General features: G+C 43.8%; 2 protein-coding genes and 1 pseudogene across 2 annotated transcripts; 2 read left to right on the top strand and 1 right to left on the bottom strand.

Moving 5' to 3' along the window:
* Positions 1-3: 3 nt before the first annotated feature.
* Positions 4-3,418, top strand: LOC100284469 (uncharacterized). The gene is made up of 4 exons (NM_001157364.3): positions 4-487; positions 956-1,108; positions 1,852-2,160; positions 2,591-3,418. Exons 1-4 carry the CDS (start codon positions 17-19, stop codon positions 3,032-3,034), a joined length of 1,377 nt encoding a protein of 458 aa, NP_001150836.2. The 5' UTR covers positions 4-16; the 3' UTR covers positions 3,035-3,418.
* A 116-nt stretch (positions 3,419-3,534) lies between these two features.
* Positions 3,535-7,312, bottom strand: LOC100101545 (GRF-interacting factor 2-like). The gene is given in 4 exon segments (NM_001112561.1): positions 3,535-4,090; positions 4,181-4,274; positions 4,617-4,693; positions 7,168-7,312. Coding segments are annotated over 4 exon segments (663 nt in total). The 5' UTR covers positions 7,261-7,312; the 3' UTR covers positions 3,535-3,691.
* A 4,809-nt stretch (positions 7,313-12,121) lies between these two features.
* Positions 12,122-16,014, top strand: LOC103652774 (probable LRR receptor-like serine/threonine-protein kinase At3g47570; annotated as a pseudogene).
* The last annotated feature ends 3,483 nt before the right edge of the window (positions 16,015-19,497 follow it).

Here is a 19,497-nt window from a genome sequence, read left to right as displayed (position 1 = left end):
GTTCTCTTCTCTTAAGATGGACAGCCCCGTTTGTTCACTTTCCAAAACCCTTGAGCCGTCACCAATGGCGGACCTCGAAACCCTAGCCACGCCCGCCCCTGCCTCTGCCTCCACCAAGAAGAAGAAGAAACACTCCAAGAAGCACAAGGCCGCCAGTGACGCCCCCACCAATGTCACCGTCGACGCATCCCTTATGGGCGGTTCCTCCTACGTCGCGGCCGCCCCCGTGGTCGGCTACTTCCCCTCCGGGTACGACCCACTCACTACCGCTGCCGGGGCGGAGTCTGCCCCCGGCACCCAGCTCTTCCGGCACGAGAAGCATCCCACCTGGGTGGACCTCGTGGTCCGGAGCCCCGGCGGCGGACACGACTTCGTTGGCCGGAGCTATGCCGGTGAGGCCGCCGTGCCGCAGGTCTGCGACTACGCGCTTGGCGTCCTTGACAAGGCCTCCGGCACTCTCAGGATCGTGCCCATCGCTGGCAAAAAGGTGAGGATCTCGTCTGAGTGCGTCAGAAATTTTACTTTGTCATGGTTGTACTTGAGTTGTGATTTTAGCTGAAGCGAAACGGTTGTTATCACACATACATGTGAATTTTTATCTTTTTAAAGAAGCAATCTCGGTTTTTAACTACTGTAAGCATTCTCTGCTGTCTAGTTGTGCAACCTCAAAGTTGCAGTCGATGGGCGCTGCTGGTGTTGTGGCATTACCTGATGGGCGCTACTGGTGTTGTGGCATTACCTGCGTAGTTAGGGTTTAGCAGCCACACCAAAGTTTCAATCTCCTGTTTTGAATTATTTTTGTTCACTTGGAATGTAAGCTATTGTTACGCCTTTTCATTTCAGTCATAAGAGTGGCATACATTTTAAAAGGGCTTAGAAACATTTTTGTGCAAATGGCATGAGGCATTAAGGATATCGGCACTCAAAATCATTCTTAATGTTTGTACTCTAACAGATTCTGAGGCTAGAGCCACATCTTGAAGTGCAGCATCCAGCGCATTCGCAGCACTCTGAGGTGGCATCAGAAGCGGCTTCAGCTGCAGGAAATGATGAATTGAAGGTTCAGGATCTGACAATGATGTATGGAGCCAAGACGGACAGGGACAAGGTATGTCTGCGTCTAGGTTTACTAGCGTTCAGTTGATTAATTATATATATCAGAATTGCAACTGTGGTGTCAGCTTAAAACTAACAGTTGCAAGACTATATGGAACAAAAGGAATGAAAGTGCCACTATTATTTCCCCTGTTTGTTTATGTTTTTTAGGAAATAGTGTATCTAAGGTAATGTTCATGAGTCATGACACAGTTATAGATTAGATTTGTTAAGCAGTGCTCATTATTAACTGTCATGGAGCGAAAGGGCCTCTAGTGTAATGGTTAAAGCTTCCGAGTAGCACCTCTAGATCTCGGGTTTGATTCCCCTTGGGGACGAATTTTGGGCTTGGTTAAAAAAATCCCCTTGCTGTGCCCCACCCGCTCTCGGGGTCGATATCCTGCACGCCACCCTCTGGCTGGGCCGTTGCAGAATGGGCAGTTGATCGGCCCGTTAGTGATGGGGGTTTGAGGGCGGTCTTTCCCTGCCCGACCGAGTTTTTTATTAACTGTCATGGAGATAGTAGGTCTTCCTTTAGATTTTTATTTGAATCTGTATGATTCAGGGGAGTATTGTGTAGATATATCATTGTCTTGAACTAAAAGCTGATTCACAGATTTATCTTGAGATGATTGTGATAATTTCCATTGTATACTGGTTAAATTTATTTTCATGAACTGCAGAGGCGCTTGCAGCATTCCTTGCAATTTCAAAAGGTTAAAAAGAAAGTTTGGTTGAAGCTAATATTCTTTGCAGGACAATAAGTGGAGATCGTTAAAGGAACAAAGGAATGATCCTTCCGCTTATGAGGACATTGATCTTGGAATATCAGAGACCAATGTCAACGCCAATGATAGGCAGGAACCTGTACTTGTTCGGAACATTCCACCTTATGATCCTACCGCAGATACATCAGAAAATGCATATCTTTTGGACGAGATTATTCCAAAGAGTATGCGGGAGCATCTTTTGGAAATTGTCCGTCATTTTGAATCAGGAGAAATCTCCTCAAAAGGCTATGGGAGTTTTGTCTCAAAACGTGTGCACAAGTTAAAGGAGCTTCAGGTAATTTGTTGCAATTTTCTGCATCCTTAAGATTTCTTCTATAGGAAGTCATATAGTTTTAGGTTCTACATAATTTAGTGGTAATGGTAACTCGTAAGACACCATTAAATGGCAGACAGTTTTGTGGTAATTTGGAGTGCCTTTGTTTTTCTTCTTATTGAACTTGTGACAGTTTATAATTGATCCTTAGCATGACCGTTTTTACTTGTATAACATGCTGATAACAGTGTAGCAGACACCATTGCTACTGCAATGTTGACAAGTTGAATGGCACTGCTCTGTGTGCGCCTCTTTTGGAAGTGACAGTTTGGCTGCCAAAATGATGGCAGACAATTCTTGCTCTTATGCCATTTTTTATTTTGTTAATACATCGTGTTCATGGATGTTTTCCATATGTTTTCTAAAAGAAACAACTTTTCTCTTGCATTAGGGTGAAGATAAAAAGAGGTTTGCTTGGATACTTTCCTACATCCAACATCTCCTATCTCTATTGGCGCGGAATGGCTCCATGTCCAATCGCAAATGGAAAGGCAGAAATGAAAACCAGATAAGCCATGGACCAGCAACCCCGCAGGCTGTATATCGCAGGCTGCTGTTCATGTTTACAGAACCGGGGTCCAGTGTCATGCCAACAGAGAAAAAAGAGCTTCTGACCAACTACATATTGGTCCTAACACTTTTTGCCGATGACTTCAGATCCAACCCCAGCGACATATGTGAGGACCTTAAAATGACCCGCCAAAATCTTAAACCATACTATGACCAGTTGGGATGCAAATCTGTGACAGAAGGTGCTTTTAAGTCTACTTTCATGACGCTCCCAGCCCCTCTCAAGTTCCCAAAGGAAGTTACGAGAAAGCGGCGACGGCAGTAGGGCTTTTATCCAAAGGAGACAAGGAGAGAAACCAATGGCTATTTATCTCAGAAATGGCTTGCATTACTTGAATGGATGGCTGGATTGGAAATACTCCCTATCGAAGGCAAGAAGTAAAGGCATCGATGCTAGGGGCCCGATTTTAATAGTGTACTGGAAATGAAAAGTTGTCCTGTGTTTCATCTCGTTTTGTTTTTAGTTGCTCATCGACATTTTCTTGTTAAGGAAACATGTCATCTATGTATTGATAAATGTTTGTCTATCTGTATGAGTGAATGTATTGAAATGCTTCCGCTTGGGTTAATTCTTAGGGTTAATTGTGTGGAGCAGCTTATCAGATTGGTGAAAACTCTGCAGAATTGCCATACTGAATTAAAAGCTGCTCAGTGTTTTTGGTTACATCAGCTCATAAAACATAGGTAAAATCCACTAGGGCAACATGCTTATATGAAATTATTCATATAATTGACTACAGCAATGTAAGAACGCAGTATCAATATTGGACGGTTTACATCATCACCAATCTAAACTTTGTTCTACATCATCTAAACCACACAGTAAACTGGTAGGGGCTAGTAGCTGTCATTCAAAGACTCTTTTTTTCTTTCGTTGCTAGTATACAAGGCATTATTTTTCGCCCTGCCCAGGCTGCTCGACTTAGGATTTCTCGGCCACGTCGCCACCTGCCTCGGTATCTGCTCCGGTGGCGCTCTTGTGGCTCTCATTGGCAGAAGGCTCTGAGCTCGCCCCACCCGCGGTGTCCTGCTTGCTTCCTCGCCCGTCAGCTGGGATAGGTGCTGCCTGCTGCAGCTCCGCTGCTGCCCGGGCAGGGTCAGCCTGCATAGGCTGCTGCTGCTGCATACCGTTGATGGTGCCTGGTCTCATGACCATCTGTCCAGGAAATGTAAGAGCCTGCACTTGCTGCTGCTGCTGCTGAAACTGTTGTTGTTGCTGCTGCTCCTGCATCTGCTGTGGGGTTAATGGGGTTCTTGGAGGGAACATTGGTACTTGTGACATGTAATGCCCCGCACCAGGCACTATACCAGGCTGCATCATCTGTACTCAAAGCAATGGAGGTTTAAGTGACTCGAGCAAAGGGCAGCAAGTGGAGGATTTCTTCTGATTTGAACAGAGCTAACGGCTAACCTGAGGGCGACCTGCAGGGTTTTGCGGAGGCTGGGGTTGGGCATCAGCAATCGCAGCCAGGTACAAGAGGTTCTTTTGAAGTTGAGCTTGATACCTACAAGTTCACGAAATGAACGCTATTGGAAATACATTGTGAAGAAGATAGCAAGTACACATGAGACGGTTAAGTCATCAAAAAGATTGAAGGTACTAATTACAAACATATCATTTAAGTTTTAATGCATCAATATTATGAATTGTAAATGCCCATGCATCCTTCTCAACTAACAGCTGAAACTTGTATGTAAAATGACGGCAAAATGACTTAACACGTCAAAGGATCAGAATTTTAGACAGCATTACGGTTAAACTAATTCAGACACCCTTATCAATTGATAGATATAAACTAGTACGGAAAAATGAGGTGTCTCACAAAATAGTTCCGAAAGATACTTACTGAGCACATTCAGCCAACTTCCCTAAGTTCTGATTTTCCAGGATGGCCAAAATAAGTTGCTTATTTTCGTCCAAATACTGCAAAAGGCAAATTCAGTTCATGTCAGTACACTTCATTAAGTGAATGATGACACAGACTGGTTTTTGGCTTATGCATAGTCATGAAGCAATCCGTTTACCTTCTCTGCGAAAGAATGGTGCAAGTGGTTTTATTCAAAAGTATAGAGGCCTGATATTTCCATCTTTCCTGCAGTTATGCTCCGTTGCTTGAAAGCCAAGCTTAATTGTGCATTAACTCCAGAATTTTGGTTGCGAGTTTCAGTTTTAGACACCAACACATTGTGGAGGACAGTACATGACTGCTAGCATGTCACAGCTAGTAACCAGATCAAGATAGTGTAGCCTAACAAACCACATTATCTGTGAATGGAAGACTGACAAAGCCGATAGTATTATACCAGCAGGCTACACTCCATGGCAAAGAGAATTTTGTCTAAGAATTATTAAGCATGGTTGACAGAAGAGCATTGTTGGATGACGATCGTGCTAAGGGGAAATTCCTAAAACCCATCTGTAAATATGGGGTTCATCAAACCGCCCTACAACTTTTGCTTTTGTATTCTAGCACCTGTGTCTCTTCCTAGATTTACCGCCATTGACCACATTGCATGCTGCTTGAGTGGATTCTAACGTGGCATGATGATTTCTAGTGTGGATCATAGCACCTCCATAACATTTAATCTGACCTAGCACTCCATTGTTTGCACTCTCTGCTCATGCAGTTTGGTGCTCATCTTGAAGAATCCATTAAAAAGAAGTTGCAGCCATGCAGGTCAGAACGAATTGTCACAAAGACACAGGAAGTTACACTAGAAGTCGCCATATCATGCTTGAATGCACACAAGCAGCATATGGATCCATTCATTTTGGAGGAATTGGAATTTACTAAATAAAGTAACCTATTTGGTTTGGAATTTGACATTCCACCACTTTCCAAATTTCAGATAGAAGCCTATCTCAAATTCATGGGACGGAGAATGAGAAATGATTTTATATATCAGCAGACAATGTTTCTAATCTGCAACTTATAAGACGTTCTTCGGCTCACTCCTTTATGTAAAAATGTAGCACATAAATATCTCACACATCTTGCTAATAATAATATACAAATATATTTCTTATAAAACTGTATTAGCTTAATTGATACATGCCTAAATTACTATTATTAGAATGGAATTCAATTCCAAGGATCCAAACGGGGCCGTAAAAGTGACTTCAGACCAGTAAGCCAAAGTGTCAAACTGCAAGGCAGAGAACTAAGGGCCCAGTTAGCTGCCCCACCACAGGGTAATATAAAGCACAGGCTTAGAACCTGTGCCACATGGCACAGGACTGGCTAATTATTGTGCCAAACTGCATTACTGCATACCAGAGGAACAAGGGCTGGTTAGCTGCCCCACCACAAACTGCAATATAAGCACAGGTTGAGAACCCGTGTGGCACAGTGCCGGCTAGCTATAGTGCCATATTTAGCCTTTACCAAAAATTCAAAACTGAATATTCAAATAGCAAATTAGTGTCATTGCTCACATGGCCTTTGACCAAAGTTCAAAACTGATTTGAACGCATGTCATGATCCTACTGGTCACTTGGCCTATGCCAAAATTTCAAAGGCATATTACCCACATTTTGCATTTATACTGAAACAACAACAAGAATGGTACCTCAATGACATAATAGGGTGCCTTGCCCATTTTTGGCATTTAAAAAAAAAACACGTTGTAGGGGGTGTTTGAAAGCACTCGGGCTAACACCGCTAAAATTAGCTAAAGACGTCTCAAACAGTCTAACTTATAATCCAGCTATTAGCTACTTTTATAGCAAATTAGCTAATAGTTACCTAGCTAATTTCACTAGCATTTTTTTAGCCAACTACCTATGAGCTCTCTAGTGCATTGAAACACCCCCTCAGTGGTGCCAAAGTCCTTCAATGATTAGTCACTAACCACAACCGTACAGCATCGAGGGTTTGCACTGTTGACCGCCTCCTCCAGCTCGACCTCCTCGAGTTCTGTTCTAAGTCAAGTTTGGTGAGGCGAGCATAGCACTCCAAACAGCCAGAGCACGCCACCAAACTACTGTTACTCGCTGATTGAAATAAAACTCTCGATTCAAGAATCTGCTATTACAGTACTGCCACCCACCGACTGACCTAAGCACTCAATCCAGCAATCTGCGATAATGGAAAAAGGCACAAGGACGCCCAATCTCGCCCTAACCAAACAGCCAGCCGAAAAGACCCAATCTTTGATTGGAACCAACCCCTAAAACCGACGCAGCCATAGGAGGAAGGGCAAAACGGACGAGTCGGCGGCGCACGAGCCCGACAAAGCAAGGAGGAGGCACGGCGCGCGCAGGAGCCAGCCACCCGAGGAGAAGTACCCGTCCGTTTCTTGGCGAAACGAGCTAAGGCGGCCGGCGGACCTAACCAAGCACGGCGTCCAAATCCTAGCAGGTAGGCGCGGGGCGGGGCGGGGCGGGGCGGCTCGTACCTTCTGGATCTGCTCGGTAGTGATGCCGGCCGCCGGGGGCGCCGCCGCCGCGGCGGCAGCGGGCGCCGGCGGCATGGGCATCTGCTGCTGCATAGCCGCTGGCTGCCGGAGCGGGTGGGTGGGCGTGTCTTGCTTTCCTCGCCTGCTGTTGGATGCCTCTGGAGTTTGGTGGAAGAGGAGTTGCGGTACTGCCGGGAGCCGAAGCTACTTGTGCAGCAGAGGTACTCAAACAGTTGGCAGTGACTATAGCGAGGAAAGCACAAGAGAGAGACGACGAAAGAAATTACGACTTTGTCCTCCACTGAGGGGGAAAAATGACTGTCATTTGTACGAAGACCACCGAATTTCATCTTATGCAGCATGTAGATATTAGTAGATATGATAACTACGGGGGCAGCGTTAAATAAATGCCAAAAAAAAGAGGGACAAACATGTCTTTGTTGAACCGTTGTTGTCACGGTAGCAGTTGCAACACTTTGCTGATTGTTTTTGAGTGATGGATGGAGTAGAGAGTAGGCAAGCACTGTCCTGGCATGCGACTTGCAGCGAATGAAAAGCTGCATCGCATGTGATTCTGCGATGATGCAGGGTAGAAAGGTTACGGACCCATTAATTGTTTGGTCTATTTATTGTCTCTATATGTGGGCATGTACAATCGTGTGAGAATTTAGATTAGTTTTTTTATATACAATAGATAACTAAGAGATTATACAACTATAAACCTTTAGATAATAAATATAGTTAAAAACAATAAGTATAAAAAGTTAGAGGCAGATCCATAGAGGAGGAGCAAAGATGGCCATGAACTCCCTCCATTTTTTTTGTAAAATCTCCTACACATAATATTTATTTAATGTTAAATATAGAAAAAAAGTTTTAGGTAGACTACATCATACATGTTCTAATCTTCTTGTCCAGATCAGTATAATCCTCCTGACTTCGTTCTCCTCCTTTGTTTAGTCTCCGTATCTATCTATTTGGCCCCATTTTATTTGACGACATTCGAGCCAGTCCGTCCTGATATCGCCCACCACTACCTCCTTTCCGACACGCGACGTCGTCCGACCCCAAACCCTCGCGACACCCTCACCCTACTTCTCATCATCACGACGCCTGACACGGCCCTCTTCTCCGTGCCCCAGTCGTTCAAGGATAGACATTCGACAGATACGTACGACATCATTTCGACCAGCAAGAACTTAGCGGGACCCCAAACCCTCGCGACACCCTCACCCTACTTCTCATCATCATGACGCCCGACACTGCCCTCTTCTCGGTGCCCCAGTCATTCAAGGATAGACATTCGACAGATACGTACGGCATCATTTCGGCCAGCAAGAACTTAGCGAGACCCCAAACCCTCGCGACACCCTCACCCTACTTCTCATCATCATGACGCCCGACACTGCCCTCTTCTCGGTGCCCCAGTCGTTCAAGGATAGACATTCGACAGATACGTACGGCATCATTTCGGCCAGCAAGAACTTAGCGAGACCCCAAACCCTCGCGACACCCTCACCCTACTTCTCATCATCACGACGCCTGACACTACCCTCTTCTCGGTGCCCCAGTCTTTCAAGGATTGACATTTGACAGATACGTACGGCATCATTTCGGCCAGCAAGAACTTAGTGACATGTTTACTTCTTTTGTTTATATAGTTTTATTCTTTTAACCTATATCGTGTATTGATATAAAACTTGGATTCTATGCAACATTAGTTTTTCGGTCGTGCTTGATTTTGTCACGTGATTTTCTTGGCCCCCATGAATTCTCATCCTGCGTCCGCCACTATAGAAAATCGTGTAGAGATGAACTTAGCGGCATGTGAAGAGAATGTCTCTTGTACCTTTTTATTTAGTCCTCTAAAGACTTCTCAAGAGACCCTATATTAAATGGGGGCTCTACATACCCTTAGGCCTGTTTGGAAACATAGTTTTTCCAAACTGCAGTTTTTCAAATACTAAAGTATATTTTAGTCATGACATTACTACAGTTTACAATGCTTCAGTTTTCGAATACAACAGTATCCGATACATCAAAGTGTTTGGGAAAAACTTTGATTGAGACCAATCGACCAAATTAAGCAGGACCGAGCCGACACTCTCTTTACAGAGAAAAACTTTGGTTGAGACCGAAGTTTCCAAAACTGCAAAACAAGTGTTGTATTAACAATACTACAATTTAGTATACATAGATTTCAGATGAGTTTCCAAATATCTCAAAGTATATAATACAACAATATTGCTTAATACTACAGTATTGCTTTAATAATGCAGAAAAACTTTGTTCCTAAACACCCCCTTACTCTCTCCGGTTTCCAGCTTGCATCGGGTGTGGATGCAAAAAAAAATACCAGACACGTCACAGTCGTAGAAAGGAGGCAACCTTTATAGAGTAGAATGTATTATGCTATTTAAAAATTTAATTTAACTAAAATCTTTAGTTTTTATTTGGTTGAAATCGATGTAAGAATGTAATTTCTCCGACGTGTAGCTATATATGTGTTACTATTTCTATCGCAAAAAAGTTATACAAACTCTCTAATTCTATCACTGGCCCAGCAAGACACCTAAGAAACTAAGGACCCGTTTGGTACAGCTCCAGTTCCTGATTCTTTAGCTCTAGATCCTAATCCTTCTAAGGAGCTGATCCTTCTGATTCCTGGAGAATCAGAATCATGTTTTTAACCGTTTGGCAAGTAAAATGATTCTTGTCTGGTTGACATCTTTAGAAGAATTTTCTATTTCGTCTTGCATACACCAAACGTGCGTTCAACAAATCAATTACAAGCAATAATACAAATTGCAGGTAATTTTGGGCAAACTTTGAGGGGAGGTTCATATTTGGTTGGTTGAGGAGCTGTTTTGAGGGAGGGTGGAGCAGTTTTTTTTTAGCTCCCACGTTTCTATACAAAAACGACTCTCAATCCTTCCTGCTCCACGTGAGAATCAGTTCACAAAACACTTGTTTGGCACGGCTCCTCCAGATCCTCGCCTAGGATCAGGAGCTGGAGCTGTGCCAAACAGGCCCTAAGTACATATAAGTTAGTTAAGCGATAAATAAGGTACATAAGGTTTATTGAGACATAAATGCAAACTTATATCAATGACTATTATATTTTTATCAAGGTATCAAAAAGTTTACGTTTCATGTTTCATGTACTCGTTGGAGCCCCTCGTAACAATTTTGTTAGGGACCTATTGAGGAGAAGATCTATGGTAGATCTATGGTCGAAGGTCTAAATTGATGAAATAAAATTCAAATGGTTCTCCAGGTTACAAATTTCAATCAATGCAGAAGATCATCGCTCTCTGAAGAAGCTTCAAAACACACGAACGGGCCAGAGGTGGATAAAGCCAAAAAAACGTGAAAGGAATAGCTTCCTTCGTATGTTGTGCATTATGATCCGAAACAGTTCCTCGTGGGCTGCCAAGCAGCTGTTGCATCTTCCAGCAGAAACGCAACGGTGTTGGCTAAATCTTTCACTATGGCTACAAAAGGAATAACCTAAACCTAGTATTCGACCCTTCAGCTAGGATCCATCACCACTTGGGAACAACTAAACAAGGACCAATTGGTTACAAGTTTTCAATGCTTTCAAGCAAAAACCAATCATGACACAAGCACTCTTCCAATGTATCTAAGGAATAGATGAATCCCTTCAAAGTTATCTATGGATTTTTTTTTAAAAAAAATTGTATGTTCCAATCACTTTTATGTCGCTGGCGATGGAATGGGTAAGAAATTACATCCGAAAAAATTAGGATATTACGATGGTAAATAAAGTACCGAGGAAAATGGTACTCGCTCCGTTCACAAATATATGTTTTTTTTTACTTTTTTTAGTCTCATCTATGACCGGTCTATGACCGTTCGCCTTATTAAAAAAAGGATTTTTATTGATCTTCACTACAATTTGGTTTAGAATACAAAATATTTAAATGTAGGTATAATCATTCCGAAATTTTAATTTTTTTTAAGATAATGGTCAAAATTAAGATAAAAAAGTCAAGCGTCATATATTTGTGCAGTAGCATACATGCAGTTATTCCTATTTTTAAAATCATCCGGTACTTGCTAAAAGTTGAAAAATGCCAGCACGTTGCCGGTCAAGTACTTGTTAAACATAGCTGCACAGTAGTCACACGTGCATGGCCGTGCATATACAACAAGAGACAATGGACGTTGTCCTTGTTCATCTAATATATCAGAGCGGAGCAGAGCAGAGCATGCACGCCGAAAATGTTTCATGTGACACACCAGAACAAGCACAAAATATAGTTCGCACAAAACAAAACAAAATATATTACCTCTATCCCTTTCTTTATTTGACGCCAGTTAGTGCAAAAATGACGCCAAATAGTGCAAAAATGAAGTGTAAAACATCAAATAAAAACATGGAGGAAGTAGTATTTTAGTTTTAGGAGCATTATTTCGAGACACCCTGTTAGAGATGTTAGAGATATACTCTGCTTTTTAAAAAAGCCCCCTTAGATTTTATTTGGATACTTAGTATTGACCCTTATCCACATGTGATGAGAATATGAGATGGATTGAGGTGTAAATTTACGTTACACCTTATTCACCTCAATACATGTGGAATGAGATCGATTCTAGAGTATCTAAACTATACCTCAGTTGGTAAGTGACAGCCTAACAATGACCTTCGGGAGTTCAGAAACAAAAAAAAACTACTGGACTTCTATGCAGGAAAGAAAATGCTTTGTCGTATACTCGTATTGCTTGGAAGATAATCTTGACTTCAAAGTCAAGTTCGGTTGTCTCGTATAGATGAATTCCACACGTATATTTTCACAGTCAAAGAATCAAACTGTCCAGCATAGGAGAGTTCACTGTGCTAGTCTAGTATTCTGACATGCATCATATTACTACTTTTCAAATGAGAAAAAAAAAACTATCAGGAAGAATATAAGTACATGCACACGCAAGTTCCTCTAGTCACTGTGAGCACACCACACTTGTCGTATGAAAAAAAAATGCTCCTATAGCTTGTAGAACGACGATGCAGAAGCAAAGCAAGAGTCACACAGAAGGCAAGGTTAGAAGGGAAGACGGAGGCGGCAATCCATCTGAAACCAAGCGGTACGTGGAACTCGGCAAAGAATACATCTCAAAATCAAGTTTTTGTGCCTCGAAAAAAAAACTCAGAACATTCGGCTGACGAAGATTATTAGATCAATATACAAAGTAGTAATACTAGCAACTAACTTGTTGATATGCTTTCAGAAATACTTGGTTCGGATCTTGGATCTTTCTCAGTGGCAGCAAACGAAGGCGCTGCACTGCACCCATGTCGCTCCCCACCAGACTTGTGCTGCTGCTTCCGTTGCTGCTGCTTCATGGGATCCTACCAGCACCAACTTCGGCGTCAGCAGCACCGTTGAGAAGTGAGACGGACCGGGAAGCCTTGCTGGAGCTGAAGGCCGTCCTAGGCCAGCGATCAAGCAGGCTGTCGTCCTGGAACAGTAGCGCTAGCCTGTGCCTGTGGCCAGGTGTGACATGCAGCCACAGGCACGGAGGCAGGGTCTCAGCACTCCATCTCAGCTCTGCCGGCCTTGCCGGCACCATACCTGCGTCGGTGGGCAACTTGACGTTCCTGACGAGCATCGACCTCAGCCAAAACAAGCTGGAAGGCGAAATCCCCGCGGCAGTTGGCCGCCTGCACCGGCTGCGATACCTTGACATGTCAAACAACTCGCTGCAGAGCGAGATCCCGGCTGGCCTGAGGAACTGCAGCAGCCTTGTGAGCATCAGGCTTGGTGGGAACCAGCTGACGGGAGGAGTCCCTGGTTGGCTTGGAGGCCTGCCAAAGCTCCAAGGCGTGCTGCTGGGGCCGAACAATCTCACGGGGCTGATCCCCCGGTCGCTCGCCAATCTCACTTCTTCCCTGAGGGAAATCAACCTTGAGACCAACCACCTGGCTCGAGGGCACCATCCCCGAGGGCTTCGGTAGAATCCATGGACTCGAGTCGTTCACAGTGGCAGGAAACCGTATCTCAGGCGCCATCCCCGCGGACCTCTCCTCAACGTGTCTTCGCTGATCACGCTCGCGGTGTCCGACAACACGATGCACGGTACGCTGCCGTCTGACATGGGGGCTGGCCTACCCATGATCAGATATCTCCTCCTGAGCAGGAACCTCTTCGCTGGAGGAGTTCCGCCTTCACTTGGCAATGCAACCATGCTCCATGTGATAGATCTCAGCGTGAACAGCCTCACCGGCACCATACCGCCAGGGGTAGGAAGGCTTTGTCCAGATACCTTAGCTTTCGACGACAACATGCTTGAGGCAAGCAGCGCCCAGGACTGGGAGTTCATCACATCCTTCACGAACTGCACCCGCGGCCTGCGTCTCCTCAGCCTCCAGTACAACTTGCTTGGCGGTGAGCTCCCGAGTTCCGTCGCCAATCTTTCGTCCCAGCTCCAGTTGCTGTACCTCTCAGCGAATGAGATTTCTGGTAAGATACCACTCGACATTGGCAATCTAGCTGGCCTACAAGCACTGAAGCTAGACTACAACCAGTTCTCTGGGTCTCTTCCTACTAGCATCGGAAGGCTATCAACCCTGAAACTCTTGCAGTTCTCGAACAACAACCTATCAGGAAGCCTGCCTTCTTCGATCGGCAACCTAACACAACTGCAAATATTGCTCGCATATAAGAACGCCTTTGTAGGGCCCCTTCCATCCAGCCTTGGCAACTTGCAACAGCTAAATGGTGTTGGCTTGTCTAATAACAAGTTTACTGGCCCTTTGCCTAAAGAGATTTTCAACCTGTCGTCCTTGACAGATGATCTTTATTTGTCCTACAATTACTTCGTTGGTTCTCTCCCACCAGAAGTTGGAAGTCTTACAAACCTTGTACATCTGTACATCTCCGGGAACAATTTATCTGGCCCCTTGCCTGATTCACTAGGCAACTGCTTAAGCATGATGGAGCTTCGATTGGACGGTAACTCCTTCAGTGGTGCCATTCCCACATCCTTCAGTTCAATGCGTGGCTTGGTACTGCTAAATTTAACAGACAACATGCTCTCAGGAAAAATTCCTCAAGAACTGTCCCGCATAAGTGGTTTAGAAGAACTGTATCTTGCCCACAACAACCTTTCAGGACCAATCCCTCATACCTTTGGAAATATGACCTCATTGAACCATCTAGACCTGTCTTTCAACCAACTCAGTGGCCAAATCCCAGTACAGGGTGTGTTTACTAATGTGACGGGCTTCTCTTTTGCTGGTAATGATGAACTCTGCGGAGGTGTCCAGGAGTTGCATTTGCCTGCTTGCGCAAACAAACCTTTGTGGCACAGTCGGAGAAATCACCATATCATTCTTAAAGTAGTGATTCCAGTTGCAGGTGCACTGCTGTTATTCATGACCTTAGCAGTTCTTGTTCGAACCTTGCAAAAGAAATCAAAAGCACAATCAGAAGCTGCACCGGTGACAGTAGAGGGTGCTCTCCAATTGATGGACGACGTGTATCCAAGAGTTTCCTATGCAGATTTAGTACGTGGAACAGATGGATTTTCTCTAAGCAACCGGATTGGTACAGGGAGGTATGGATCGGTGTACAAGGGGAGCTTGGTGATCAATAACGCAACAACTATCGTTGCTGTGAAGGTTTTTGATCTCCAACAGTCAGGCTCTTTGAGAAGTTTCATGTCAGAGTGTGAGGCACTTCGTAAGGTCCGGCATCGTAACTTGGTTAGTGTCATCACTTGTTGCTCTGGTTATGACTCCAACCAAAACAACTTCAAAGCCATTGTGCTAGAGTACATGACTAATGGGAGCCTTGACAAGTGGATACATCCAGATCAAGGTGGACAGTCTACAGATCCAGTTGGTCTGACATTAATGCAGAGATTGAACATTGCTATTGACACTTGTGACGCGATGGACTACCTGCATAATAGTTGCCAGCCACCGATAGTTCACTGCGACTTGAAGCCAAGCAACATCCTTCTCAATGAAGACTTTGGTGCTCTTGTTGGGGACTTTGGAATTGCAAAGATTCTTAGAGACTCGACAGGCGACCCCTCGAACATGAACTCCAGAAGCTCCACTGGCACCGGGATAAGGGGAACAATCGGATATGTTGCTCCAGGTAACTTTAGTCCATACTTGTATTCTCTTCCTGCTTGTGCTTGAGCACCTGACTGATTTGTAAATTGGCAAGCAATGGCTTTTTAAAAAATATTCCTCTATGATGCAGAATATGGGGAAGGTCACCAAGTTTCCCCATGCGGAGATGTTTACAGTTTTGGAATTCTACTCCTGGAGTTGTTTACTGGAAAGGCTCCTACCAATGACATGTTTGCAGATGGCCTGAGCTTGCAGGGCTACGTCCAGGCTGCATTCCCAGATCATCTGGTGGACATTGTAGATCCTGCTATTGTAGCAGCAGAAGAAAACTATGCACATGATGTGCACAGCGGAACCAGCAACGGTCCACGGGGACAAAACAACAGTGTCATGGTATCTGTTACTGGGCTGGCACTGTTGTGTACTAAGCAGGCACCAGCAGAAAGGATATCCATGAGAAACGCAGCCACCGAGCTGCGGAAGATAAGGGCCCACTTCATCCGCCAGTAAATTCAGAATAGCCTAATCAAAATAGCTTGATACTGTTGCATACTACATCTTGAGAATAAGAATGTTGACTGTTCCTGCATGTGCTTACTGTTTAGACTATTCAATGAAAGTGATTACAGTCTAAAAGCATGTAAAAAGAACGAGAGCTTTAGCTACAGAAAACAATGAAGTTCTAGTTGCTAACTCAAGCATTCAAACAGGCTACTATGCCATTTGAAATTCATCTTTTGTGTGAAGAACAAGCATTCCTTAGAACAGTCAGACTATTGCTTTTTCAAGTACTTGGTAACATGCCATGAATTTGACCCCCCCCCCCTAAAAGTTGCTGAACAAGCTGCAACATTTGGGTCCAAAACTCAAAAACATAGTCATTTAGCAAATTTATTATAGATGATTGAGTTGTTTCAGAAGGTTCTTCTGTCAGGTCAACTAGTTTATTCTAATCTTAAATCTAAAATGACCAGTTCAAATTTTGATAATGTGGCCTACAATTTTTCCTGCAGCAAAAAATTTGTAAAATTCATACACACATCCTGACTGCTCGTGTTATACAGGTGGTTCTTTTAAAACTTGAATGCACGAATAGATACAATGAACAAATAAAACCAACAAAGTAAATTGATCAATGAATATTCAAAATTATTGCCGGCACGCCAATAAGACCTAGTGCAGTGGTAAAAGCTGTCTCACTGAGTCATTGGGTTGCTAGTTCGAAGCAGCCACTCCGCAAAAGCTTGCATCGATTTATCCCTTCCCTAGACGTCACTCATGTGAGAGCTTCCGGCGCTGGATCTGTCGATTTTTTTATGGGAAATTTGGATCCATACCATTAAAAGATCACCACTTTGGATCCATACCATTACTATCTCACTTACATGTGGGTCCACATGAGTCAATGACATGTGGGGTCTATGGTATATATCTAAAGTTTGGATCTTTTAATGGTATAGATCCAATTGTTCCTTTTTTTATTGCCCGCACATCACACTAGCAAGATTATGAAACTTGTATGTTTTTTTCCAAGAGAATATTTCAGTTCACTTGGTCCCAATTATCTAATTTAATGGTACTATGGCTGCTGCATAAAGATGTTTGACGTAGAGCATAAGTTTGACGAGAGCTATCTTAGTATACATAGTTACTTAGATATGTTACAAAAGAAAAAATATTGTAACAGACATTGCCGCTGTAATTTATCTTTAAAGTTTAAAAACATGTCCAGAATAAAATAATGGCCACAGCGTGGAAGTAAATTAGTGCTGGTATTCTAAGTAAATTACACCTGAGGTATAATTGGAAAGTAATTGTTTTCAACAGGGTGCCAGACAAGCTATCAGCCCTGAAACTCTTGCAGTTCTCGAACAACAACCTATCAGGAAGCCTGCCTTCTTCGATCGGCAACCTAACACAACTGCAAATATTAGTGTAATTGTGAATTAGTGTAAGGGCCCCTGTTGGTGTAATTGTGAATTAGTGTAAGGGTCTCCTTGTAAAGAGGTGAAATAATATGTGAGTGCGGGCTTCAAACTTTTGGCACCGCCGTCGTGGCAATTGAAAGCGTGGCATTGAAATCTCTCTCGAATTGTAAATTTGGCATCGCGCGCGCTTAATGGTGTTTATCCCTTGTGCAGTGCCCGTGCTGCCCTCGCGCCGTTAGAAACTTGCCGCCGTCTTCCTCTTCTACCGTCGCCCGTGAAGCTCCTGTATGCCATTCTCTCTGTGTCCTCTCCTCCTTATTCTCGCCCTGGCCGTCGTCTTGCTCGCCCGAACTCTGCTCGCCCTAGCCGTCGTCTTCCTCGAGCTGCTCTCTTTGTCTCCGCGCACTGGGCCCTGTCCTTCTCCGGATCTCGCCCTCCCCTGTGTCGCCGGTTCCTGCGCCCGTGGTCCATTGCGCTGAGGCCCATTCCAGTGCGCGGTTGCAGTTCCTCAACGCCGTCGGCTCTGGTAAGAATTTCCTTTGCTTCGTTCCATTCCATTTAGCGTAGTATACTGTCCTATGAATACTGTAGCCACCATTTAGCGTAGTAAACAGTCCTACAGCGTACCAGCCAGTGAGCACCATTGTATGTGCAATGTACTATGGATAATACTCCCAACGATGAGGCAGTTCCCCCATGGACGAAACCACTGCATACACTGTTGAAGAAGACGAGTGGACATTGACTTGTATTGGGACACAGCCTACAGTGGTTAGTAGTTTGAATTTATTGTATGCAATTTAGTAGTTACATATTACATAACAACTGTTTGTGGTGAATAGGCGAGTGGCCATGGAATTCATGACATTGATTGGGATTCAATAATGGTAGAAGAAACCAACAACGAAGAAGGAAGAAATGATGTTACTAGTGAACAAGGTCTATATTATCAGCTTGGACTGGATACTCAAGATGATAGAAGGGAAGATGATTCAAGTGCTTCCCGTTTTAGAAATAGCATTCCATGTGAAGATGAATTGGGAGAAGGCATTTCGTGCTCTGATGCAGTGCTCGATGAGACTAGGACCATATATGATATGAACAATCCAGTAATGGAGCCTGGCAGCTTGTATGCAACAATGCAGCACTTCAGACTCACAATTAGGCAATACACCATAAATAAAGAATTTGAGCTTGGAATTGAGGCAACGAATAAGACTAGATTTAGAGGGTATTGTAAAGGGCCTGATTGCCCTCGGAGCATTCATGCTAGATCGGAGACGAAAGGTTCTCCTACAATTCAAGTAAGCTGAGATTATAGCTTTTTCACTTAACATGTACAATTCAAAGAATATAGGTATTTGACACTTTAACCAATTTTTCAGGTAATTGTCTTGAATGACAAACATACTTGTACATCAAGTGGTAGACGTAAGACGACTACACCTACCTGTAATACCCAATTTGTAATATGCAAGAGCTAATACCAAAGGGAGAAACAAGTTCACTTTATCTATGTGGGAGTTTGAACTTTTTGTGCCATTACATGTGGACACCATTTTTTTTTAAAAAAAAGTTAATTCTAAAGTAAATGCCACTAAATCATTGCATCATGCTGAGATTTTATTTTTGTGTGCATTTTGTGACAATATAAAGATAATGTGACAAGAAAATTATTGAAGTCCCAAAGTGGGAAATTAAGAGTTAAAGGGGATTCTAGAAATATGGAGAAAAGGAATAAAGGATATGAAAATATAAATAACATATATATAATTATATTTCAAAAAATTGGTACTTTTTATTTCACAAATATAATTTGAAGATAATCTGGCACAAGATTTGAATTTAAATCTGAATTTAAAATGGAATTTGGAAATAAGGAATAGAGAAAAGAAAAGAATAAAGAGAAAAAGGAGAAAAGCTCATCTGGGCCGCCAGCCTGAATTCGGCCCATCCAACCTTACTCCCCTCGCGTCGGCCCACTTAAGCCTACCCGCTCGACCAACGCTAGTTCACCGCGCAGCCCGGACCGCGCTGACAAGCCGGACCCACGCGTCAGCCTGGGCGCCTCGCTCTCCCTTTTTTTTCCGCGTGGCTTACATGTGGAGCCCGCCTGTCACCAGCCACCGTGCGGCCGCGACAACTGAGCTCGCGAAATCCGCGGCGGTGCTCGCCTGTGACCTCGGACTCCGTTACCGGGACCTGCGCACCATCTCGCCGTATAAAAGGGCCCTAGCCGCAACCCGTTTCTCCCCTTTTCTCTCGCAGTTCATACTAGACACCGCCATCGCCTACTGT

The sequence above is a fragment of the Zea mays genome, chromosome 4 (genome assembly GCF_902167145.1).
Source record: "Zea mays cultivar B73 chromosome 4, Zm-B73-REFERENCE-NAM-5.0, whole genome shotgun sequence".
NCBI classification, from domain to species: Eukaryota; Viridiplantae; Streptophyta; class Magnoliopsida; order Poales; family Poaceae; genus Zea; species Zea mays.
Note: the sequence above shows the minus strand (reverse complement) of the source record. Positions and strands in the feature narration are given on the sequence as shown.

Bases quoted from the DNA above. Each gene is read 5' to 3' on its own strand.
- LOC100284469 (NM_001157364.3), top strand. From the start codon at position 17: ATGGACAGCCCCGTTTGTTCACTTTCCAAAACCCTTGAGCCGTCACCA. The intron at 488-955 runs GTGAGGATCTCG...GTACTCTAACAG, and splicing joins TGCCCATCGCTGGCAAAAAG to ATTCTGAGGCTAGAGCCACA. The intron at 1,109-1,851 runs GTATGTCTGCGT...TATTCTTTGCAG, and splicing joins CCAAGACGGACAGGGACAAG to GACAATAAGTGGAGATCGTT.